General features: G+C 44.3%; 4 protein-coding genes and 1 long non-coding RNA gene across 10 annotated transcripts; 2 read left to right on the top strand and 3 right to left on the bottom strand.

The window, feature by feature from the left end:
• Positions 1 to 939: 939 nt before the first annotated feature.
• LOC106866612 (protein FAR-RED ELONGATED HYPOCOTYL 3) lies at positions 940 to 5,128 on the bottom strand. 4 transcript variants are annotated; one of them, XR_002960560.1, is made up of 7 exons: positions 4,990 to 5,128; positions 4,493 to 4,576; positions 4,323 to 4,388; positions 4,156 to 4,217; positions 3,950 to 4,064; positions 1,393 to 3,864; positions 940 to 1,266 (listed from the first exon to the last, which is right to left on the bottom strand). XR_002960560.1 is itself a non-coding variant. In XM_014902063.2 (6 exons), exons 5-6 carry the CDS (start codon positions 3,995 to 3,997, stop codon positions 2,764 to 2,766), a joined length of 1,149 nt encoding a protein of 382 aa, XP_014757549.1. In that variant the 5' UTR covers positions 3,998 to 4,064; positions 4,156 to 4,217; positions 4,323 to 4,388; positions 4,493 to 4,579; positions 4,990 to 5,128; the 3' UTR covers positions 940 to 2,763. The 4 variants fall into 4 exon arrangements, 3 of the variants coding, with proteins under 3 accessions (XP_014757549.1, XP_014757548.1, XP_024311138.1); XM_014902063.2 differs by having other exon boundaries at positions 940 to 3,864; positions 4,493 to 4,579; XM_014902062.2 differs by having other exon boundaries at positions 940 to 3,864.
• Positions 5,129 to 5,380: 252 nt separating this feature from the next.
• LOC104584674 lies at positions 5,381 to 10,110 on the top strand. Of its 2 annotated transcripts, XR_732556.3 has the most exons (6): positions 5,381 to 5,563; positions 6,546 to 6,607; positions 6,702 to 7,041; positions 8,295 to 8,461; positions 8,823 to 8,865; positions 9,769 to 10,110. It is a non-coding gene; the product is annotated as an uncharacterized LOC104584674 (long non-coding RNA). The 2 variants fall into 2 exon arrangements; XR_002966345.1 differs by lacking the exon at positions 9,769 to 10,110 and having other exon boundaries at positions 5,383 to 5,563; positions 8,823 to 9,420.
• A 1,718-nt stretch (positions 10,111 to 11,828) lies between these two features.
• LOC100831286 (cysteine-rich receptor-like protein kinase 10) lies at positions 11,829 to 16,176 on the bottom strand. Its single transcript, XM_003578050.4, has 3 exons — positions 15,431 to 16,176; positions 12,631 to 13,055; positions 11,829 to 12,535 (listed from the first exon to the last, which is right to left on the bottom strand). Exons 1-3 carry the CDS (start codon positions 15,903 to 15,905, stop codon positions 12,101 to 12,103), a joined length of 1,335 nt encoding a protein of 444 aa, XP_003578098.1. The 5' UTR covers positions 15,906 to 16,176; the 3' UTR covers positions 11,829 to 12,100.
• A 3,483-nt stretch (positions 16,177 to 19,659) lies between these two features.
• Positions 19,660 to 22,347, top strand: LOC100830979 (dihydrolipoyllysine-residue acetyltransferase component 4 of pyruvate dehydrogenase complex, chloroplastic). Its single transcript, XM_003578049.4, has 6 exons — positions 19,660 to 20,630; positions 20,719 to 20,910; positions 21,008 to 21,095; positions 21,175 to 21,245; positions 21,369 to 21,452; positions 22,048 to 22,347. Exons 1-6 carry the CDS (start codon positions 19,785 to 19,787, stop codon positions 22,150 to 22,152), a joined length of 1,386 nt encoding a protein of 461 aa, XP_003578097.1. The 5' UTR covers positions 19,660 to 19,784; the 3' UTR covers positions 22,153 to 22,347.
• Positions 22,348 to 22,486: 139 nt separating this feature from the next.
• On the bottom strand, positions 22,487 to 23,338 carry LOC100830669 (heavy metal-associated isoprenylated plant protein 9). Of its 2 annotated transcripts, XM_003578048.4 has the most exons (3): positions 23,151 to 23,338; positions 23,002 to 23,086; positions 22,487 to 22,877 (listed from the first exon to the last, which is right to left on the bottom strand). In XM_003578048.4, the coding sequence occupies exons 1-3, from the start codon at positions 23,160 to 23,162 to the stop codon at positions 22,687 to 22,689; spliced, it is 288 nt and encodes a 95-aa protein (XP_003578096.1). In that variant the 5' UTR covers positions 23,163 to 23,338; the 3' UTR covers positions 22,487 to 22,686. The 2 variants fall into 2 exon arrangements, with proteins under 2 accessions (XP_003578096.1, XP_014758450.1); XM_014902964.2 differs by lacking the exon at positions 23,151 to 23,338 and having other exon boundaries at positions 23,002 to 23,139.
• Positions 23,339 to 24,776: the final 1,438 nt, after the last annotated feature.

Genomic DNA, 24,776 nt, shown 5'->3' with positions numbered 1-24,776 from the left:
TGGCGAGCTAGTCGGTAAAGATGTCGCGGTCCAAGAAGCCGGTGTTGACGATGATGACGCCGGCGGTCAACCGAAGCTTTCTGCACGCCCCCCCTACCTGGCGCGTCAGATGTCGGAGCACGGTCTCCGGCACCAGGGATGCTGGGAACCCCCTTTTTGGTTCGGTGGAGGGCGAGGTGATCGCTCCGGCGATCGCCGGTGTGGCGATAGATACGAAGTGTAGACACAAGAGTTTTACCCAGGTTCGGGCCACCCGGAGGTGTAATACCCTACGTCCTGCTTTGAGTTGTATTCACACGTTTGAGTGCGTACAGATCACCCGAGGAGTTCCCGGGTTGGCTACTTAGGTGAACGTTGTGCTATGTTCTACTCACTCGGGTTCTAACTGAGCTGAACCCTTTGACCGGTGGCATTGGCCCTCCTTTTATAGACAAGGGGATACCACAGGTGCCAATGCATGCAGCGTGACACGTTGCCTAGACGCGTGTCACGGCCACAAGGAATACACTTCCGCTCATGCACTGTACACGGTAGAAAAAATGGTTCTCAGGGTAGCCGCTCTAGTCTTGCTAAGCAAGACTAGGCCTGCTGATAAGACTCATGTCGGTGCATTAAATGCACTGCGCTCGCCGTCGTGTCCTGTCTTCACTGTTCTGCGGGTCCCGCCTGCATGCCCGAGCGCGGGTTGCTGGGGTGCACCTTCCCGGCTAGCGCACCGGCTAGTTGTCGGGAGGCGTTCCTTCGGCTTCCTGGACCGGGGTTCCCGGGAGCATTTTATACTCGGCCCTTAGCTTTAGCTTCACTAGGGGTCGTCTCCTCGAGGCAGGTTTCTCGGGAGTCCTTCCTGATGGGGCTTCGTCGCTGGCGACCCACGGGTCCCGTATCAGTGGGACCCCGTGGGCCACTGGTACGACAAAAACAGCGTGAGACACGGTGCAGTTTTGTTCTTCTATATCGTAGTACTAATTTCAATCAAAGTTATAGAATTACGGAGGGTTCAAACAAAACATCAACATGTGTACATATCAATGCCTATTACAAGTATGTTGTATGCACTTCCACCTTTCCTCTGGTTTGTTCTTTTCCTGTTCTTCCTCTTCTTCTTGCCCCCGTTTTCATTTTATTCTTGCTGCCTTTTGCTTCAGGGTTATCCGCGCGGTGCAGTATGATATGTTTGCTGCCTACTGTTTGCTGGCTCAGTTGTCCTTGCACCTTTCTTTGTCAATGAATCTCCATCCCCCGTTGCCCTCTTCAGCTTTCCCGGATCTGCAGCCACCGAGGTGGCAAAAACAAGGTGATATCAGCTGTATGTATTTTTTGGTTTTGTTCTTGTGTTTTCGTTTCTTGTGTTTTTTGGATTTTGTGTATGGTCCTTTATGTTTATCAGCCGACCTCCCTTTTGGTGTACCCACCAAAGGGTCCTTCAGCTGCACACTCTCACTTGTTTCTTGCTGCTGATTTGGCATTGTGTGACTCCCCTCACTATGCATGCTTGTTTCAGTTTCAGTTATCCCCACGAGTTGCATCTTTGAATTTATTTTCTCCATCTTCTTTAGCAGGTATGCATATTTATCCACATTCTTCACAGCTTTTGATGCCCTGTCATCTTTGTCATGATGATGTTGTATCTCATCTGGCTATTATCTCCAGTGAACTCTGCGGGTATGTCATTTGTGATATTTCGTTTAATTTTTTTGTCCTTTGGTCTCCATCTGTCAATGAAATATTTCTCAGGCAGTTCTGTGATGTTCAGATGTACAAGCACTCGGAGGACATGGGCACACAACAAGCCATCCTTCTGGAATTTGCAGCATATGCAGGAAAATTTTGAATTTGGTAAGTTCAGTGTAACTACATATCTTCTTGTTCTGAATTCTCTTGATGCGTGTGTTTCCGACTTATAAACTGAGTAGCTTCTATTAGGTATTGTTTCCTCAACATTGAACCTTGTCAAATAGATCACTTCCTTCTGAAATTTGAAAAATATGGCCCTGTTGTACAGCCTTGCTGCCTGCAGTTCAAAATGATATCCACTAGAAAGTGTTGCTTTTGTTCTTCTCGTCACGGAGTCATGATTCTTCTGATTCTCTTGTATTGCTTCTCCGATTCTATCGTATTCATCTAGGAAGCTGCTAACCGAGTATGTGCATGACACATTGTCTTTGAATACTGCATTAGTTCCCTCACTTCGCGCCGTTGTTTGCACAAATGGGTAGAAGCATTGTTTGAAATATACCGGAACAAATCTCCATCTGTTTGCCCACATTATTTTGAACTAAGCAATATCTTCCAACTTGTATCTGTGAATCATTTGAGGCCAAGGCCTCTCGAATTCCGGGATAGTTAGCGCGCTGTGCACTACATCCATGAAATCATCATGCAAAGTTGGATTAGTTGCAAATGTTCTCACTGCCTTCTCATGGGCTTTCTTCATTATGTGGAATAGACAATTTCTGTGATTTGTATTGGGGAGAACTTCCTTTATTGCCATCCTCATAGCTGCATCTTGGTCTGTTATTATACTTACTGGCTCTTTTCCATCCATACACTCAAGCAAGGTTTTGAACAACCATACGAATGTGTCTGCTGTCTCATTTTGGAGGAACTCACAGCCAAACAAACAGTTGTCCCCATGCGATGTGATTCCAACAATAGGTGCGAAAGGAAGATTGTACTTGTTAGTTCTATATGTTGTGTCGAAACTAACCAAATCTCCACAGTCCTTATACAACCTCCTGCTGTATCCATCTGACCAGAATATATTCAAAACTCTGCCCTCTTCATCCGAGTCAATTTTGTAAAAGAAAGTTGCATCTTTTCTTTCTTTTTCAAGAAGTACTCCAGCACTTTCATCATGTCACTTCTGCCTGATTCTGTTCTTATTGATGTCCTTATATTACTCACATCCTTCTTCGTGTATGGAAGTGATGACAGGCCCCCTCTCATGTAAGCCAATATTGCCATTATTTTCCTGGTTGGTAGTTTGCATGCGCTACATGTTCTGATCATCAACTTTTCTTCTAGCGTCATGTTCTTGTGCGATCTCAAAAACCTTGCCTCACCAGGGGGGTGCAGCTCATGATTATGAGTTAAGTCTAGTCTTGTTATCTTCCATACATCATCTATGTATGCTACAACCATTGTTGCGGGGCATGCAGTTAGCACCACCGTGTTTGTTCTCCTCATCAGTACATTTCTTTCGTCATTTGTTCCTTCCTTTGTTTTCCTCACCCTTCTCTTTGCTGGTTTATTTTTTCCCAGGCCTTCTCCCCTTTGTGCTGCCTCTTTGTTTGCTTCCATGTCCTCTTCAGTTGGCTTTCCAGCCTTGTTGCACGTAATTGTGACTCTTGTCACCTTGCCCATATGCGTTTTATTCCTTGAATGGTATTTGTGTGCAATAGCTGTCGAGAAACCAACTTTCATTGCATAGTTGTTGTAAAACTTGTGCCCCTCTTCCTCTGTTTTGAAAACCATCCCTAGCTCAGGCATGTGCATATGTTCTATCTCCTGGGCAGCCCCTCCCTGTCCTAGCTGCTGTGAGCTCTGTATGAACTCAATGACTTCTTCCTGTGTCAGCGGTTCTTTGTTTCCTTCAGGGTCTGTTTCTGGATTTCTTTCGTTATTGTTCTCTGCATTTTCAGTGTCCATGCTCGGAATATCTCCTGCTTCTGCTTCTAATTCATCTGGGTTCAAAATATTCTCAGGCTCATCGCTCTGCATCCAGTCACCGTGATCTTCCACATGCTTTTCCGCCAAAGTTTCTGGCACGCTAATCTGATTTTGCATGTTATACATATTCTCAAGCTCTTCCTGCTCCAGATGATTTATATTGATGTTTCTATCACTTGTGATGTAGAATGAATGCTGCAAGAGGAATAATATATGAGTTCTGAAAAAAAATTGGATATTTAATTTTCGACACAGCTTTTATTTTTTTGAGTTCTCTTACATCGTCAATATATTCTGAAAAATTGTGATCAGCCAATAGCCATGTCATCGTATTGACCAGTCAGCAACCTTGTGAATGCACCCATTCGTTCATTTTCAGCAGCACCAGCGTCGCCCTGCAATTTTTTTGTTGTAACTATCTTTAACAGAACTAGCTTTATTTTGAAATAACGAAGGGAAATTAATATTAACGATAGGAATACTTACATATTCCTCTGACTCATCTCTTGCATAATTTGTGTATATGTCTTCTCTTGTGACAGTGTCATCTGCATTAACTACCTTGTTACTAATCTTTTTTTGTTTCATTTGTAACAAGGGAACAAAGGTTGCTTATATCTATTCATATTTTTGCAATTAGATGTTGCACAAACCTGCAGGTGAGCCTCCTGATTTGACATTATGTGACCTCCCCCCGTTGTCCCCCAATGAATGATCCCCTTATGTTTTAATGCAACAGCAATTCAAATGTCAGATATCACTCTTAATTTCATGATCTATGTGCTTGAACATGATCTGTTTTTTGTCGTTTCTGATTTCTGACCTGACGCTGCCCACGGTGACTTTCTGGATTTTTCTGTGCTTCATTCATATTATCCAGCGCCGAATTCCTCTCTGGATTTATAACCTGCTGCATCGAAGAACTATTTGTTATCCATCCTGTCGATGCCATTTGGAAGTCTCCATTTGCAAGGTCCACCTCATATTGATCTATCTCGTCAGTGTACCTCAAATGAATTGGAAGGAATATATCATGGATTTCTTTTTTGTTCAATATCTTTTTTTTGCCATACATGCAACTGCCAACAATAGGTGGGGCTATAACATGTATAATCAACTTATATATCAGATGTGTGGTATCAGATTTCTTTTCTTGATGTAGCCATCCTAGGTGGAATAATATTCTCTACAAACCCCTCTTTTTATCTTAGTTAATTTCTCCAGATTTCACACACACACCCGAACACTAAACGATCTACCAGAGTGTATTTTCTATTTTGGATCCCGCCCCTTTTTGATTGTGTTCGTTGATAAACATACCTGGACGATCGAAGGTTAGTTTCCATCTGACTTCGGTAGATCAAACCAGGGGCCTTGCTTTTTGTGCCGCCGCCAGGAGCTTGTACAGGGGGTTGGTCGGGATCCCCTTTTCTTCCCCTGTGTTCTTTTTCTCTGTGTGTATCGTGTTTAGGTGAGGTGTTTAGCTTGCACACGGTAGGCTTTGTGGTCTGGGCTCTGGGGCTTTCATTTTTCTTTTTAGATGGGCCTTTTTGATCCATTGTTGGGCAGCCACTATTTCCCCCTATATTTTCCCTTGGCCCAGCTCTTTTGTTTCTGAGCAACAGCCCAAGAAAGCATTTTTTTTTCCTCTCTCTGCCCCCCCACGCGAATCCCCTTCTGCATGTGTCCCTTCACATTCACTTCCACCCACTCTCTCTCTCTCTCTCTCTCTTAATATCGCCGGATGTGAAGCACCCGTACTCACCCATCACCTTTTATCTGTGCCCTCAGAGCTGCGAAGCCACCCGACGGCTGGATCCCCTTCCCGCGCCCCCGCTTATTTTTTTTGTGGCGATTTGAAGCTTCAATCTCTGCTCGAGAGCTCCCATCGGGGGTAAGTTTTGCGGCATCATATGTTTTATTTCGATTTTGATCCCTTTGTCTGCTCTAGCCAACCATCTTCTATTTATGTTAGATACTCTCATTTTCTTTTATCCAGGGTCATTATCCCAGGCTCCCAAATCGAAATGTGTTTGCAATAGATTCCCTTATCTTTTTTGTAGTTTTGTTCTGATCTTTTAGCGTACCTCTCCCTTTTATATTTTCTTAGTTTAATGTTTGCTTCAAGGTCAAGTTCAGACAAGATGCACTAGGTTATTAGAGTTCAGGTTTTAGTCAATCCACCCTATAATTTTTCTTCCATTTGGTTTGAACATTTTAGGTCTTTTTTTTACTACCTCTATCCTTGTGTGTGTTATCCCTGGTGTGTGCCGCCTCAGCAGAACACACCATAAAATGCCTATTTTTGTTTCTTGTTCATATGACCTCTGGTATATCTTGCATGCACCCATGGACTGTTTTTGATGTGTTAAATATCTTCACTATTAAATCAATGGACAGAAACAAGTTCAGCATTTGCAAGTTTTTCAAGAAATAGTAGATGTTTGTCTGGAATAAGAATGCAACTGTTTTCAAGAAGTAGTCAATTTTCGCACATTTTGTAATTCGTAATTTTGGTTTGTTCCACTGAAATTCTCCCCTGAAATCGCACTTTTTTTTGTTATTTTTGCATTAAGGCTTTAGTGGTTGCTATCAAACACGGTCTTTTTGATTTATCTGTTTTTTGGTTACGCTGTCAAATGGAAACACAGCTTCACTGATGTCTTTTGTGACTAAAACACGCACGATTTATGTTTTTTAACTGTTTCATCCAATCTGTTCTTCTACTCAAATCATCAAAACTATAACAGGGGGTGGGGGCTAATGACAGCATAACTGGGTTAAAAAATGTGTTTAGATGCTATACAACCCACTCTTGTTGTATAATGAACAGGGGATACATTCTCATGTCAGTCAATGTTCCCTTTTTTTTGCAGGTTCCACCAGTTTTTTTTAAGGATATCCGCTGCAATGAATGTACACATAATTTTTGAACAAGGTCCACCTTATCAAGCCAAACCTATGCGCAATTTAATACAGCATTTTTTATGGTAACTCCTGTTTTTATTCCCTTTTTATTTGTTTTTGGCCAGGGCTCCTTGTGATGTATCTGGGAAGCCAAGTGGACCATGTAACATCAACCCAAGAGTAAAGAGCTTTTTTTTTCGAAAAGATAAGTCCATAACTGTGTCAGTAATTGGGTCCATAGTAATTTCACCCATCAATACTTATCTCGTATACAAGTAATAGCAAACACTTTTATTTTCTGATGGGCATTTTTTTTGTGAATTTGCAGACCATTCCTTGCTACGTCCGCGAGGAGTTCAACAAGATGACATCCAACATCGTAACCTTAATAAGTAATTATTGGTTTGATTACACCGTTCGTATCTCGTCCACCGTTTATCCAAGACCAACGTGAAGAAGTGCTTGGTTAGTACTGTCACCCCCTGCGTCCCTCCCCCCAATGTGTTGTGTTATCTTTTTGTCTATGTCCTTTTGCCTCTTTATTACTCTCAAAGATTCTTCGCCGTAGGCTTTATTTTTTTAAAATCTTACCTATGACGTAGTTTAGCTATGTTGTTCCTGTTTAACACAGGAGCTTTTGCATTATTCCACCAACCAGCTTTGCATATCTTTTGGGTGTAATTATAGCTTTTAGTCATTGCAGTCACGAGTTTTTGCACTCCCAAGCAGCTAGAATTGCATGATATGGGATGGTGCAATTTCTAACCCCAAGCTATTGCAATTTTTGTAATATCTGTATTTCGTTTCAACAGCTATTTTGTATGGTTTTTTCTTTCCAATTACGTTGGTTTGGACGGTGCATTTCCAGAACAAACTTACTGCAATCCCTAAGCTTATGCTAACCTGTCAAAATGTTGTATGTCTGTACTGTTGGCTGTTTGATAGAGATTAGCTTTTTGCTAATCTGCTAAGACAACCTTTATTTTAGTGTCATCATTTTTTTATTATGTGCAATTATAGCTTGTAGTTAGTGCAAATCGGGCTCTTTTGCACCACGCAGCCAGCTGAATCGCATGATTTTGGGTTTTTGAGTCCCCTTTGAGCTAGTGCATCTATAGCCTTTTTGTAGTTACTGCTATCAGCCTCTTTGCACCATGCGGTCACTAGAATTGCACGTAGTGCAATTTAATAAGTAAGATTTTTTGATCTCCCAATTTAATGTTGCAATTCTAGCTTCCATTCATTGCAATCTCGTAGTTTTTGAGCTAGGTTATTTACCTATTTTATTTGGAATTTTATTTTTGGGTGCATCTAGCCTTTTTGTAGTTACTGCTATCAGGCTCTTTGCACCATGCAGTCACTAGAATTGCACATTTTTAGATTGTGCAATTCTAGCTTGCACTTAGTGCAATTTAATAAGTAAGATAACCTTTTTTGAATTTCCCTAGATAACCCTTGGTTGTCTGCAATTATAGCTTCTAGTTATTGCAATCAAGAGCTTTTGCAAGATCCAGCCACCACAATTGCATGATCTGAGATGGTTAATTTTTTCCTTAATTATTATAGCTTGTAGTTAGTTGAAACTTTAGTAGTACATGCAACCTGTTCAAATGCCATTTTTCTTATGTTTGGCTATTTTATGTCATTTCTGGAGCTTTCCTTAGTGTCGCAACCCTCGACAACATGGTCTAGTAATGGGTTTTTTATTTAATTTTCAGAAATTTTCAGAACCAATCACCGCTCTTATATGTGACGGAGCCAGAGTGAAGAAGCATTTCAGTTTCGCATTGACACTGATGGTCGTATGGTGACAGTAGGGTCTACTAACTGGAAACATTTCACTTCCAAAGTTAATTTCAAGATAAAGAGCTCATTTTGATAAGCTGTAAGTTGTGTGATCTGAATGTTCCTTGCCTGCTGGCTGGAGAGTCCGGTCTTTTTGTTCATATGGGTACCCACTGCTTATGGTCTTGCTTTTATTGCTGTAGTAAAAACTGGTACTCTAAATTAACTGAGCATGTAAGCTTCTGGGTTTTTGCTCCCTAACGTTGAATGCTGTGTTTTTGCTAGTTGATTCTTTAACGTGTGTATATGAATGATGGTGTAGCTCTTATTTTTCTTCGGGGGGAATTACCGCTGAAATTGAATCCAGCATATAAAGATTGGCATATGTTTTACATTTCTTTACTGATGCATATAAGCTTTGCATATGTGTACATTCTCTTACCGATGCATGTTGTGTGCAGGTGGCCTTTTCTTTGTCAAAGATTAGGTTGTCCTGAACCTAAGGTACATTCTGGAACTGAAATTGAATCCAGCATCTAAGCTTTTGCATATGTCCTTTTTCAGCACAAAACTGAACTTTGGTATTGCCGCCAAAGCATATTTTCATGTTTTTAGGGCACAGAATGTGCACATTTTCATTGCTTGCTCAAAAGGCCGTCCAGAACAGATTTGACTGGTTTTAGCCACAAAACCAGGCAACTGATTCAGGCGCCTGTTTTGATGGCAAAAGGCAGGCGACTGCTATTTCAAACAAAAGCAGGCGACTGTTCAATAGACAGTCCCATCTATAGAGACATTTTTTGAGGCATTTAATAAATTGTCACAAGACTCATGTAGAGACATGGTTTTGAGATACCTTACGGTATGGTTAAAGACACTATTTGAGACACATTTTATGTTGTGTATAGACATTCTCAGTAAATTTGAGACATGTAGCAGACTACTCATAATAATTTCATTAGAAGTATAAGCAAGAATGGTATCAGGTTGAGATGGTTAGGTGAGTGTGTAGTTTTCCTTAAGGTCTTGAGTTCGAGGATTGGTTTAAACATGATTTTTTCAATGTATATTTTCTAGCACATGGGGATAGAGACACAATTTAATGTCTTTACAAAATGTCGCATTGAATGTAGAGACAATATAGTGTCTCTATGAAATGTCTAAAAAGTATAGAGACACGGTGCAATGTCTTTACGAAATGTCATATTGAACGTAGAGACGGTATAGTGTCTCTATACAATGTCTAAAACAATAGAGACGTTTTATTAGTCTCTCATCACACATAGCGACACTGTCCGTGATAGCAGTTTTGTGGCATTGTACCAAGTGTGCCTAAAGTTATGTAGAGACAATTATAGTGTCTTTACGAACCAAAAATAATGTCTCTACGGGCTATTTCTCTTGTAGTGCCAGCGACACGTCCGTCATGATCATGACTGCATTGCTCAACCTCTCGCTGCCATCCGTCTCCCCCGCAAGATGACCAAGAAAATAAAAATTCCCCTATACATTTAACTAGATGATACCCGCACGTTGTTGCGGGAATGTTCCGTTAACATGAGTGAAATTGATTAGCAACGTAAGAGTATTTAAAATTAAAAACATATAACAAAATTGTATGACATATTTTTTATTATTTCATAGCGTAAATGATGTATAAAAAGTCAAAAGTTATCCCAAAAAATATGTGATTGAATTGATGAGGTGACATGGTTTGAATTGATAGATCAATGCAAAAATTAAAACGAATACATGTATGCCTTGAAAGAACATGCATGACTTGACGGGAAAAAACAACGTGCATGACTTGATGAGGTGACGTGCATGACAAAATGATGTATGAAAAGAGAACTTTTCCAAAGGAACATATGATTTAATTGATGATATGACATGGTTTGAATTTATAGATTAATACAAAAATGTAAATGAATACATGCATGTGTTAAAAAAGGGCATGCATGATTTGATGAGGTGGCATGATTTGTATGGCATTATGGTGGGCCTAATGAGATGGCATGTTTGCAAGTTGAGAGAAATAGCTAGTGGGGATCTTCTATTTAGGTAGAGGACATGCATGATTTGATGAGGTGGCATGATTTTAATGGCATTATGGTGGACCTAATGAGGTGGCATATGCTTGCATGTTGAGAGGAATAGCTAGCGGAGATCTCCTATTTAGATATAGAAGATTCATGACGGATTCATGATGCATAGGCCAAAGAGTTCCCCCATTTCGAAAAAATATCATGAGAGATTCAGTGGAGCCATGCACCCATCGATTGTGGCAACGTTTTCACCTCATGTTTGTTCATGGTTCGTGCCAACGAGCTGATGAATCAGTGGATGAACACGACATCCACTATATATAGCAAGAGAGGAGGAGAGGCCATATCTTCTCCAATTTGAGCGTGTGTATTGTTTTCTGACCACGCGCGTGCGTTCCTGGTGATGACATCAGGGCATCCCAACAAAAGCTGGTACCTGATTCTACTCTCTCCTGAATCAATCCTTGATATCTTTTCAAAACGTACATTTTCAGTCGTGATCACTCACGTGACATATTTTTCTCTATCCACTTCTCTCTACATGTTCTTTGTTTTTGAGGAAAATCTCCTCCCATGTTTGGTCCTCTTGCCAAACCTATTACTTTGAAGAAAACTGTCTCATAAGTCAGAGCGACAAGAGTGTGCAAGCATTCTGGAAATGATGTTCTTGATGATGGCCTTATGAGGCAAAGTGGCATTTGAGTGTATTTCTGATGTGATGTGCGTCAGTTTGATTTTTTTTCTTGTGTGTATGATTTGTTGTTTTTCTTTTGAGAGATCACGGGAGGGATGAAAATCCCAACTGAATATATCCCAAAAAGAAACCCGAGGGGCAATGCACCTTGCCGGAATAAGGACCACATGAAAAGTACAAAAACCCAGTACATTGTTACAACACAAAAAAAAGAGAAAAACTCTTAAACATCTGCCACTGGGAGACTCCAATCGCAGCACGGGTCATGTTGTAGCCAACGACACCAGGCGACGAGCAGAGAAAGGAGACTGTCAATGGCCGCACAAACGCTTGAAGACAGCATAGAAACGAACTTTGAACCACACATTGAGCCGTTCCGAACAACTGCAACGGCCAGTAGGCAAAAATGATTTGTTGTTGTTGTCGTTGTGGTTATTGTTCGTCTGCCAGCGTCGTCGTTCAGACTTTTCCTTACTCTGTTGTTGAAGACAGCATGTACCCTATGGGGGCCAATGCCCCCACTCAATTTGATGTATCATTACAAATTTTAGATTTTCATCATTGATGCCCCCTCTGATTTAAGTTATATCTTCTTGAGAATGTTTATGTGCCCACTCTCAAGTTTTCTCCTGACTCTGCCCATGACGTCTTCAGCATCATGAAAATACTCGTGCACTCGGCAAAGTATGTGGAATCACGCATTATGTGCCATGTTTGTGCAACACAACTAGCAAAAAAGTTAATTTCAGTGAATGGCCAGGATTAATCGCTCTCCCATTTTCTATGCACATTACATTCTCTGTCATTCTGCAACAAATCGATCGGCCGATAGCTTTAGTGCTTTCACCCTGGTTTTGAACTAGCAGCACTCTAAAATAATCCAATAGACCCTTCCTACGGACTACAAAAACAATACTGCTATCTACTCATCTTGGATCACACACCAAAAGGGACAAAGAAGGAAGAGAATGGACATATATATATGTACAGTGAGCTTAATTCAGCTGCTGTTGGGCGGCAACTCCCGCTCTTCGCGATGCGAGGGGAGTCCCTGGCTCCGCAAGGTGTGCGTGCTCGACGTCGTCATCGCGTTCGAAGCCGAAGCCGATGCCGACGCGTGCGACGTCACGGAGGTCGAGGGGGTCGTGCCGGACGACGACCCATCGGAGTACTGCGAGCTGCGCAGGCTGTGGCCGTGGGCCCTCCTCCTGTACCTCGAGCCGGGCGCCCCCGGCCGCGTTGGCTCCTCCAGCGTGCTCTGCTTCTTGGAGAGGATGATGACCACGCGCTTCATGTCCGGCCGCAGCCGCGGGTCGGCCTGCACGCACAGCAGCCCGATGCGGATGCACAGCAGCACTTGCTCCGGCACCGCCGACGGCTTCACGGCCGGGTCCAGCAGCTCCAGGCTCCGCTCCTTCTTGTGCAGCTTCCACGCCTACACGCGCGCGCGCAGCAATACAACGAATGATTAATCCAGATCCTTTAGCGGCACGTCGATCTATATAGGCATCGGAGACATAGAGCACGTACGTAATCGAGGAGGTTGTCGGAGTCGGAGCCGGGGGGCGGGATGAAGGAGGAGTTCTTGCGGCCGGAGACGATCTCGAGGACGAGGACGCCGAAGCTGAAGACGTCGGCCTTGGCGGAGAGGTGGCCGTGCATGAGGTACTCGGGGGCCATGTAGCCGTTGGTGCCCGCGACTCGGGTCTGCACGTGGGAGCGGCCGTCGCCGGCCTCCGGGTAGAGGCGGGCCATGCCGAAGTCGGCGATCTTGGCAACCCACCGGTCGTCCAGGAGGATGTTGCTCGCCTTGATGTCGCGGTGGATGATGGGCGTGTGCGCGTCCTCGTGCAGGTACAGCAAGCCGCGCGCCACGCCCACCACCACCTCGTGCCGCCGCGGCCATGTCAGCTCCGCGCGCCGTGGCCTGTCGCCGTCGCTGCTGCTGCTGCCGGCTGCATCATTCGATGAAGAGAGATAAGAACACTTGCGTACAGTGCGGCGAATGCTCGGCTCAATCAAAACTCGTTCACTTCAGGTTTGCAAAAATCAGAGTTCTGTTTTTCAGCACATGCAATGCAATGCAAGAATCAGAAATCGCCGTAGCAGACTGAGCCATCCAAGGTAGGGAGTACTAGTTTCTTTCGGCCTGTTTTTCCTTGTTCCCACTTCGAAGCACAAGCACGGCAGCATCGGCAGCTAGCCAGCTAGCACCGCCGTGTGCCTTCCGGCTCTCTACAAGACTACGACACATCGGATCAGACAGCGACGTGACTGCTTCGTAACCTCATGGACCAGGCCAGCCAAAAGGGGAACGAATCAAACAAAAGGAGCTGGAAGAAACGTGCCCGCTTTTCTTATTAACTCGCGTCTCCGTTCTACACTAGTGCTAGCCAGGCAAGCACGCTAACAGCATCAAGTAATCCAGGTCGCATGCGTGGTAGTACTACTCCAATTCCAATCCTGGTGTGCAGTTGTACACTGCACCTGAGCTGAGACCCACGTAAGGAGGAAAACCAAGGCATTCAATGCTAAACGAGTGGAGGACTTTGACTCGATCAGAAAAGTTTTGCAGGAAAAGGTGGACCTGGTCAAAGAAACAAAAAATAAACATGTTAAAAGCAAAACTTCGTTATTGTTCGGTACCAGTTGACGTACAGATAAGATCGATTGTGACACCCCCCCCCCCCCCCCCCCCCCCGGTTTCATCCACAGCATGCAAATCACAAAATTCACAGCCGAAGCGCACACACGCACGCAGTGAAAACTACCTCCTCCTCCTCCCGATCGAACGCATGGTTGGGGGGTGTCAGAAGTGAACTCTATGCATCAAGTCAGCTATAGCTAAAAGCGACCGATTGGAAGAGAACGATTGGTCATGGATTCTGTTTTCGTGGACAGAGTCGGTTCAAATCGTCTCTCGCCCTCGGTTGGGTTAACGAATCTTCCACACGGCCAAGTTAACCATGCACGGGCGAGACTTTCGCGCATTGCGATTTCAGGAAAGGCCCTTCTCGTAAATGCGGTTGCTGATTACAGCAACGAGCATAGACCATGCACGGTCATGCTGGGTTTGCGATCACACGGTTGTTGACTGCAGCTGTCGTGCGTGCTACCCAAAGGGGTAGCAGCGACAACAACACCGTGTACTCCTACAGCAGTGGACCGTTATTACTACTCTCGTCGACCGTATCGACGTCATGGATGACCAACGAGCTGCTGCTAGGAGGAGTAGTCTGTGTGAAAGTTTTGTCTGAAGACTCGTTATTCGCTTATTCGTGTGTCAGGATCCTTCGAGGATGGATCTAAGAGCAACTCCACCGGAGATCCATTTTGTGTCCTTTCGGTCAAACGGATTGTCGAATTCAAGCCACTGTCCCAACGAGACCATCCATTTGGTCCGCTTTATTACTCATGGACATGCGGGTCAGGAAGGAAAAACGTGACAGGTGCGGACGAGCTCAGTGCAAAAACAACCATCCGTCACAACCCAAACCCGGCACAAATTTGGATCAGAAATGGATCGTGTCCAACCCAAAAAGCAGATTTTGGTGTCCGTTTTGCCCAAACGGACAAAATGGATCGTCTCGCTGGATATGGCCTAAATGTCTAAATGCGATTGTGTATACATCATTCTTTTAGTTTAACTATCGCATTCCAATTTCAAACTGTATCCCGAAACAAAGCCCTCGTTCCCAAATACTACTCCACAATGCTGCCGATTCCATAAAAGATGGATGTATAATTGTGTATGCGGTGCGGCCATGATATACGGTGATGCGGCATTTCCTCAGGCAAAACTGTCTGCACTCACGCACTCGCTCACTCGATGTGATTACCTACGATATTTTAGCAGCAACCTAGGACTTGTAAGATAAAATGGGACCTTATTAATAACGTGTCCCGGTCTTTTAGTATTCGTATTTGATACTACGCTATCTATGAGGGCAATACTCTTTCTTTATTTTTGTTGCTTGGTACTCCCTCCGTAACGTGCGTATGCTGGCCCGAAATGCATCGGCAGCACTGACGCGAGCAGTGAACGGATTTGTCCCTATGTGTGAAATCGCTGACGCGACTTTCCTCCGGTGCATTAATATCCTACGGAATATCACCAACAACCGCGATGAGTGATTGAGTTGTACAGAAATCGTACTAAGCTGGTCTACCATCTCCGACCGCTCGGGGTTGGAATTTATGGCTTGAAATGCACCGTAAAAATTTAGAAATTCACGCAGAAACTCAACCTATGCGTCCAGCCGATTAACAAAAAACGAAGGGAATGGCCAAGAGAAATCAGCTAGGCCAAGCGGAAGGGGGTGAGACTCACAGTGGGTGTGGTTGTTGGCTGGCGGTGGGGCGGCGCCGGCGGCTGAGAAGAGGATCTTGTCGAGGCTCTCGTTGGGGACGTACTCGTAGACGAGGAGCTTCTCGTCGGCGCCGTGCGCGCAGTAGCCGAGGAGGTTGACGACGTTGCGGTGCTGGACGCGGGAGAGGAGCGTGGCCTCGTTCCGGAACTCCCGGGACCCTTGCCTGGACCCGGCGCCGAGCCGCTTAACGGCCACCTCCCGCCCGTCGGCGAGGCTGCCGCGGTACACGGGGCCGAACCCGCCCTGCCCCAGCTTCTGCTTGGCGCTGAAGTTGCGGGTCGCCGCCGCCAGCGTCTCGTACCGGAACGAGCGCTGCTCCCGCGCCGCGATCGCCTCCAGGTCCTCCTCCTCCCGCCTCGACGCTGCGGCGTCGGCGCTGCGGGAGGAGGAGAAGAAGGGCCGCCTGATCCGGTCCAGGAAGTCGCGGGGCTTCATGGCCTCTTCTGCCAGCAGGCCCTCCTGGGAAGAGGAGAAGACGAAGTCGTCCGTCTGCCCCGGGCCGGCCGGCGGGCGCGTGAGGGCAGGGGAAATTTTTGGAAGCGTGGACGGCTGGACGCGGAGCGTTGGTTTTGGTTCGTGGGTGCTATCAGGCGAGCAGAGCAGAGCAAGGCTGTTCTGTTTCGTTTGAGTCTTTGAGAGCCGTCCCTCGCTCGCTGGCGCGGGAGGAGAGCCAGGAAAGTCGAGGCGACTGCGCGTTGACCAAACCTGCCGTGACCGTGCGGACCGTCGGATTTGCGTTTAGGAAGGAGGTGGAGCGTAGAAGGCTGAGGCAGGTATGACTGTAGCAAGTAGCGCCGCGCGGCCAGGAGCCATGTGCTGTGGCACGTACGTACTGGGCCAGTGCCGTTCTATCCAAATTTCGTACGTACGCGACAAGCGATGACGATGTGCCTTCTTCTTCGTGGTTTCGTCAGGCTCCGGGAAACAGCCAGGAAAACGGTGGCCGTCGAGATTGACCCACACGTTTTTCTTTTCCTGCTATCATCGCAAAGCCATGCTGCATCATTTGGTACTCAGTGGTTACCGGGGGGGAAGGAAGATCTGGCGATGCATGTCATGTCGTACGTATAATCAGGTGACCGCCTGACCGGTGGTAGTCAGCATGATTATACATGCATAATGCGGTGAGGAATAATGCAATTATACAACACTAAACCATGACAATTATTTAGGAACGGGGAGTACTGTCAGGTGATCTGGTCTTGGAGGTAAGGTCGCTGGAGAGATCCGGCTCAAAAAAAAATTTGCTGGAGAGATTATGCATGCACCTGTCTGTTCAGATGGGGATTGCACGAAAGACGTGTCCTTTAGCCAGCTCAGCAAGGCACGACTCTGGCCTTTTTTCAACGGAAAGAAGAGTCAAGGGACGAGCATTCGCATTTATATAAGCACAAGGTAGACTTTGACCTTGCCTGGAGATAACTGGGCAGCCACGTGGATTCGCCACCGTGGCTTGTTTCGGTGCCAGCCACGCCGGTTATTGCCTCAAGGTTGGGAAAATTGCTCAAACTTCTTCTTCCTATTCTCTTGTCGATCGTGATGCCTTGTTTGTTACACATGAGAGGTTCTTGTCATCCATCTTCAAGTATGGTGGCATCTGCGGCAACGTTAACGATCGTCTCCAATTCTACAGTCATTTCAACAGTTCGTTTACTGATAGTATCGCCCCAGAAACACTCGGAGAGCTAATCTAAAAGTATATAAAAATATAAAATAAACACTCCACGCTTTTCTACTAAGGAAACCCTCTAGATATACTTTTGACTTGAATACTTGGACAAGACTTTTTACTTCTTAAATGGAAGAGGGCATCAAGGTATCTTTGAAATTTACCACTGAGATCATAGATGAAATATGACCATTTCATAATAAACAACTTCACCGACAACAAACTGTGTCATGTTCGTATGTGTCTTTTAGCACAGAAGTAGGAGTAGATGAAGACCAAATATTTAATTCACAAACATTCGCAAGCAATCAAGACACAACAGTTGATTGCCAATCTTATTCTTATTCCAACTACGGTCATGTTACCGTTGCCAAAAAGACAAGGACCACCCTTTTTTTAGGGGGCAGGCATGGATCACCTGAGATACAACTTATAGCTCACACACAGTGAAAATATCCAGCGATTCATATTTGTACGGCAACAAATGATATTCTTCCTTGATTAGTGAAATGATACAACAGTCAGGAATGACGAGATTTTGACCACAACACAAACTGGCAAACTGCAGCTCATGCAAATATGCAACCGCATCCTCATTTGTTTGGCTTCAATATATGCAAATCAGAGCAATCCATAATGAAACATCAGAAGCACTTTGGACACCCTTCTTAACTAATTAATCATAAGAAAATGTTAATCCTAGAATCTACATGACATCTAGACTAATTCTGCACACAATTCACCGAGGCATTTGCATCTATTCGACTATTCTTGTTCTTTTTTAAACAACATCTTGTTCTTTTTTATCAGGGAAGTTCAGCATTGAACCTGCCATCAGGCCATTAACAAATAGCTACCACTCCCTCTGTTCCTAAATAAGAAAGTATTAGTTTTGTTCTAAGTCAAACATTTCAATTTTGATCAAGTTTATAGAAAAAATCTACTCAGACCTACAATATCAAATAAGTATACTAAGAAAATAACAACAGATTTGATAAAAACCAATTTAAAGTTGTAGATGTTGGTAGATTTTACTATAAACTTGGTCACATTTGAAGAAGTTTGACTTAGAACAAAAGTGGGACTTCCTAAATATAAGAAGTCTCACCTTTCTCCTAAGTCAAACCTTTTAAAGTTTGACCAATTCTATAGGAAAAATGCATCAACATCTAGAACGTCAAATTATACGTTTATCAACCATGATGTATGCATGTGAAAATAGATCTCATGCACATGTTTGCTTATTGTTTGTCACAAGTCTTCTTAATCATTAGCATAAAATACTTCGTTTTCAATACATTGATGCTCTTTGATTTCTTTCTTTTAAATCTAAAATCACTCTTTCAACAAGCTTTAATCGGTATTGCAAAATCTAGTAATACCGTTGCGACTGACAACCACAATTCTACCTTTGGGAAAAACAAGACTCTTTACGGGGCGCTTGACTGAGAAGGAGGGTAAAAACACACACTTTCGTAGGGTTTCAACAAACCTTGATCACTCAAGGGAAAATGTTTGTTGCTATAAAAATCCATGATAGGAAGCCGAACAATATTGATAGTTAAGAGTCAGCAGCAACGAAGGTTTTGACATTGTTCACTTCACCTTGTTTTCTGGCGCCGTCACTCTGTCATCCCCTATAACTCATGGATAAAAAATAGCAGCGAGGCAATGACATAATACAGTAATACACTCCATGAAATTCTTTGACCAAAGTCCAATTCGACATACCAATATGAATAGCAGTTCAACGGGGCAAATTATTGTTAGAGAAAACTAATTAATGCCTTCAACCTGTCATGGTAATATCTTTATGAGATTGTTTTAGTAAATAAAGTTCAAATATATCAGTAATTAAATTGAACAACACTTTATGGAAACCAAATAACTGTAAAAGCCAAAATAATACAAATAATTGTTCATTGAATTATTTAAGAAGAGTTCCATATATGCTGGAGAGTTAAATTGGTCAGCTGTTCTTAGTGCGGGTCAAATAGCCGCAAGCTACAATAATACCAAATAAGTTTTTGTACGGAGTACTCCCTCCGTTTCATAATTCTTGTCTCAAATTTATTCAAAAATGGATGTATCTATTTCTAAAAAGCGTCTAGATACATGTAAGATTTCGACAAGAATTATGGAACGGAGAGAGTAGTATATAATTTGGCCACACCATTTTATATAATCTTAAAATGTCTATCTGAGATCACCAACATCTCAGAGTAATTTGACAAATATGAAAAGAAACAAAACATAAAGAATACAACAAATCTTAAATTCAGGGATCACTATGCTAGTCTTAGGTAATTAGAGCATCTTCATGTAAAAATCTGTCGACGACCCCCCACTTGATCCATGACTCCATGAGAGCCGTGAATGATCGATCCTACGGCCGACCAAAAAGACATGTTTTACCGTGCCACGTGTCTCCTTCTGGATGGGCAGATCTCAATCGGACGGTTCGTAGAGACCCCATGTCTTGCGGAACTAACTCAGTCGCACTCTATGGTGGTGAGTGGTCGCCTTCGCTAAATGACATTTCTTTCCCCCACACCGCCGCCGCCGGGCTCGCCGGATTCCGCCACATCTGGCCGCCTACGTCCACCTCGAGCTGAATCGCTGGTGAGTGACCCCACCCGTTTGCCATGGCGTCGCTGGCTTCTCTCTCCCTCTCCATCTACACTGCGACGGGGCGCGCAGGTCGTGCGGCGTTCGTCCAAGCGCCTCGACGGCGGCGTCTGGCGGTGGTGCGGGCCAAGGTTCGGGAAATCTTCATGCCGGCGCTGAGCTCGACGATGACGGAGGGCAGGATCGTCTCCTGGACGACCTCCGAGGGAGACCGCGTCTCCAAGGGCGACCCCGTGGTGGTCGTCGAGTCCGACAAGGCCGATATGGATGTGGAGACCTTCCACGACGGCATCATCGCCGCCGTCCTCGTCCCTGCCGGCGGGACCGCCCCCGTTGGCGCCCCCATCGCCCTCCTCGCCGAGTCCGAGGAGGAGGTCGCGGTCGCGCAGGCGCGTGCTCAAGTCCTATCCAAAGCTCAGGGCCAAGAACCCTCTCCTCTCCATGCCGCCCCCGAGGCTCCACCTACCCCAGCTCCTTCCCCGGTACCAATGGCCGCGCGGACAAAGGGCATCGCCACGCCTCATGCCAAGAAGCTTGCGAAGCAGCACAGAGTGGACATCTCCAAGGTTGTCGGCACCGGGCCAAACGGACGCATCATGGCGGCTGACGTCGAGTCAGTCGCTGGCATCAAGCCAAAGGTCACTTCTCCTCCACCCCCTGTGGCACCTCCAGCGGCCGGCCCGGCAGCAGCGGGTGCTGTCCGGCAAGCAGCAGTGCTGCCTCCGGTGTCTGGTGGGACGGTTGTGCCATTCACTTCGATGCAAGCAGCTGTTAGCAGGAACATGGTAGAGAGCTTGTCAGTGCCGACGTTTCGTGTCGGGTATGCCATGACGATTGATAAGCTCGATGCACTCTATGAAAAGGTGTTATTTGTACAAATTTGGCACAATGTTGAGATACTGCTCAGATTTTGATGTGTTTGTGATGGTCTGTTTGAACTGAATTGGATAGGTTAAGTCGAAAGGGGTTACAAAGACATTGTTGCTGGTGAAAGCTGCAGCCATGGCACTCACTCACCACCCAGTTGTTAACGCCAGCTGCAGGGATGGAAAGAGCTTCAGTTACAACAGTAGTATCAACATTGCTGTGGCGGTTGCAATTGAGGGCGGCCTTCTCACACCGGTCTTGGAGGATGTTGATAAGGTATATGCTTATTGCAATAGTTGCATTTTTTGTTAAGAAATGCAACATTTTGGCATGTGAGTTCGCAGCTAAATAGCTCTAAAAATTAATATGGCAGTCGGATATATATCTGCTTGCGCAAAAGTGGAGAGGCTTGCTCAGGAAGACTCACATGAAGCAGCTCCAACCAAATGAATACAACTCAGGTATGGAACATGTTGTGTCATGTTTTGTTATTTGGTCTTCATGGAAATTGTGGTTACATGTAGATATGCTGATGTGTAGGGACGTTTTCCTTGTCCAATCTGGGTATGTTTGGGGTGGATAGATTTGATGCCATCCTTCCACCTGGGCAGGTGAGTTTATTTTCCTGATGGACCTGATCGCTGCCCAGTCATTACAAAATGCAGATAGAATTTCATGTCTGAAACATAAGAAATAACGACTAATAGTCACTGTATGTAAATTGCTCAAAGCAGGGGGCTATCATGGCTGTTGGAGCGTCAAGACCTACTGTTATAGCTGACAAGGATGGATTCTTTAGTATCAAGAACGAAATGCTGGTTAGTTTACTTTTCACATAGTCCATAATTTGGATATGTAGAAGCTCTGACTGTTCTGTACTACGTTGTGCTCACCCAACTGAAATCAAGAAGCGTGATTCCTAGCCATGTTGACGTTCTATCGAATATGCAAGCACGATCAGTGTCTGTAAATTTGATTGAATATATGTCTGCAATGGCCTAGAGTTATTTCAGGTTCATGCTACTATGCTAGGCTGCATCCTGGAGGTGCTAGCTAGATCTTCCTTTTGCCTGAGCTGGTTTCTCTGACAATTTGATCAAGTATGGTTGGTGCTATAACTGAAAGGGCACTTCAGTTTGTGACATCATTATTGAGTTATATCATCAAGTGTGCTTATTGGCAGTTACCAAAATTCTATCTCCTGATTCTTTCCAGGCCGGCTAAGTGCTAACCTATAAATGATGTTTTTATCGTGAAATTTTCCCATGATCAATACTTCATAGTATCATACCATGTCACAGCTAGACAGCCTTCAATTACAGCACCGCACCATCTCATTTTGATGGTAGTAACAGTCTTTTCTTGAAGAAATGCAGCTCAGGAAATTAACTAAGTTGCTCACAACCTTTTCAGATCAACGTTACTGCTGATCACAGGATTATATATGGTGCTGATTTGGCAGCATTTGTGCAAACATTTGCAAAGATTGTCGAAGACCCTGAGAGCTTAACGTTGTAACGAAAAGTTCTTCACAAGTGTTTCCTATAAGTCCATGATTTATCTGATTCCGATTGGAACTTGGTACTAATAATGGCAAGGAGAGCTGCTAAGGGGTCGAAAAATGTAGAGTAGGCACAGAGAACTCTGTTTATAGTTTATACACACTTCAAAAATGTACATTCTCATGATGAATTTCCATGTTTTCTTTTTTCATGGATGTAGATACCCGGGTTCAGCAAGCCATGAATAATTCTACATTCTTTGGGGCATTCTCTCATAATAATAATAATGCAAAAGACTACGTTCATAATAGCTTGTTCTTAGCTTGGGTGATGCTTGTTAGGAAGAAATCAAGGTAAAAAGCAGGTCGTAGCTGATGAAATTACTGAGCGACGAAGTTCAGTCAAGCAAGCCATAGAGTTCTACAGAACAAAATGATGGACTTGAATCCGACAGAGAAAGAGGTAGTTTCAGGTACAGAGGGCGACACCAGCAGCATCCGAGTGCTCTTAGAAGCCAGCCACACAAGGCGGGGGCTTCAGCTTCAGGAGTTCAGGGCATATGTTGGCCCGCGTTCTCCTCGTTGCCGGCCACCGGGGGCGCAGGGGCGGCCTCCCTGACCTCCAGTATCTCGACGCGTCGGTTCGTCCGCTTCCTGATCTTGATCGCCACGTCCTGCGGGCTGAAGATGCCGCAGATGCTCACCCGCCCGTGCTTCCGGTCGATAAGGTGACTCTCCAGCTCTGCAATTTTTGTTTCAGAAAACAGACACACACACACAGGCAAGGGACAGACAGCGATTGTTAACTTGAGGTCAGTGTAATTGAAGAGGACATGCCGTGCTTCAGAGAGTCTAGGACTTGGTACCTTGCATCTGGAGCAGAGCCCTCCTGATCTTGTGGTAGCAGCCGTTGCAGTCTATGCTTGTCCTGAGGGTCATGTAGTAGAATTGCTGCAGAGCACAGCGGTTAGAGAGATGATGCATACGAGGATGGATCATGGATTATGGCAATTACTCTGTAATCCATGGAGACGGGGCGGCGGTGTCGACTGACCGGAGAAAGCTTCGGTTCTGGAAAAAAGTTGCAAGAACCTTAGGTGTAGAAAGTGGGGAATGGGCGTGGTTGAGGAGGCTCTTTATGGCCTCTCGGTTCTTCATTCCCTTGTGTGCTTGCAGTGCGTCGTGGGAATCAGATTCTGTTTCGCACATTTGCTTTGCCTTCTGTTCTTCTCCTCTTTAAAATTTTGGTAGGGCCTGCAAACATGCTCTCAGCATTAATTTATTACTACTAATTTTGAAGAAAATGAAAGTGTTTGCGTCGGAGATAAGTGAGATACCGATATGCATCTCAATCTTAATCTTCTTAGAGATTCCTTATTTACAGAGCCACGTTTGTTTGGGCTTCAGCTTCAGCTTTTAGTGCTTCCATCTCTCTAAAATGCACTTCTTTCATTTACATATGAAGCTGAGAAGGTGCTTTCCCAGAAGCTGCGGGAAGCACCTCCGGACGTGTTTTTCAACTTCATGTGTAAACGGCAGAAGTGCTTTTTAGAAGGATAGAAACATCAAAAGCTGAAGCAGAAACCCAAACAAACAGGGCTTAGACGCTACATAAATTTGAAGAAGTCAGGCAAAAAAATATAACCATATGAGTTACCACGAATTGCAACAAATCATATGAGTCAATTGGTGGCGATGGTCTTTCAACTCCTTTTCTTCTAAAAAAAACCCTCCTCACCTGCTGCTGTTAAAAAGGCTGCTGTTAAAAAGTATAAAAGAAAATCCTCATCCCGGCGAACAATTAAATTTATTGCAAAAGACTAACATGGTGATGATGTCTCTTAACAAAGATAAATAAAATTAGACAGTGCTACTAATATATATAATAGTGAATTCTTAGTCTAATTTTGGGAGTGGACTAATTGTTTTATCCATAGCAGCGCATGGAATTTTTTTTTAGAGAAAGCTGTAGTGCATGGGTATTTAGCTAGCATCTATCTGAAAAGACTCTTTCATGGGAACCACCGGACGAAGAGATGCAGGCGCAGACGGATGCAGGCTCCATCAAAATACCAAGCAAACAAGCCCAGTAATTTAGAATAAAAAGCAAATCATATTTGGGCAAATTTATCAAAATGTATCTAGACGCTTTTTAAACATGTTACTTGTCGAAATATTACATGTATCTAGACGCTTTTTAAACATAGATACATCCATACTTGGGCTAATTTGAGACATGTAATATGAGTCGGAGGGAGTACATTTTTCGTCCCTCAACCTGTCAAAATGTACGGAAATGGTCCCTCCAATTTTTTCCGTAAACTTTTCCTCCCCCAACTATCGATACCGGACACCAATAGTCCCCTGAACCTGTCTGAAACGGTTTTTGTGGCAATGTGGCATGGTTTTTTTTTCTCGATTTGCCACATGTGCATTACATATTGGCGTTTTGGTGGACTATCTCTGGTTAGACCTGAAATGTGGACAACTTACTGATCAATTGTAGATTTAGCAGTAAAAATAAAGTTCTCCACAGGAATTTGAGTTAATTTTGCTTTCTAAATATAAAGCTAAACTCACAAATATTTGAGGTTTTTGACTGAAATTTAAAAGGGCCACATAATTTCACATATCTTTTTGG

This window comes from Brachypodium distachyon, chromosome 4, assembly GCF_000005505.3.
Source record: "Brachypodium distachyon strain Bd21 chromosome 4, Brachypodium_distachyon_v3.0, whole genome shotgun sequence".
NCBI lineage: Eukaryota > Viridiplantae > Streptophyta > Magnoliopsida > Poales > Poaceae > Brachypodium > Brachypodium distachyon.
The sequence above is the reverse complement of the archived record's forward strand: the minus strand, read 5'-3'. Positions and strand labels throughout refer to the sequence as shown.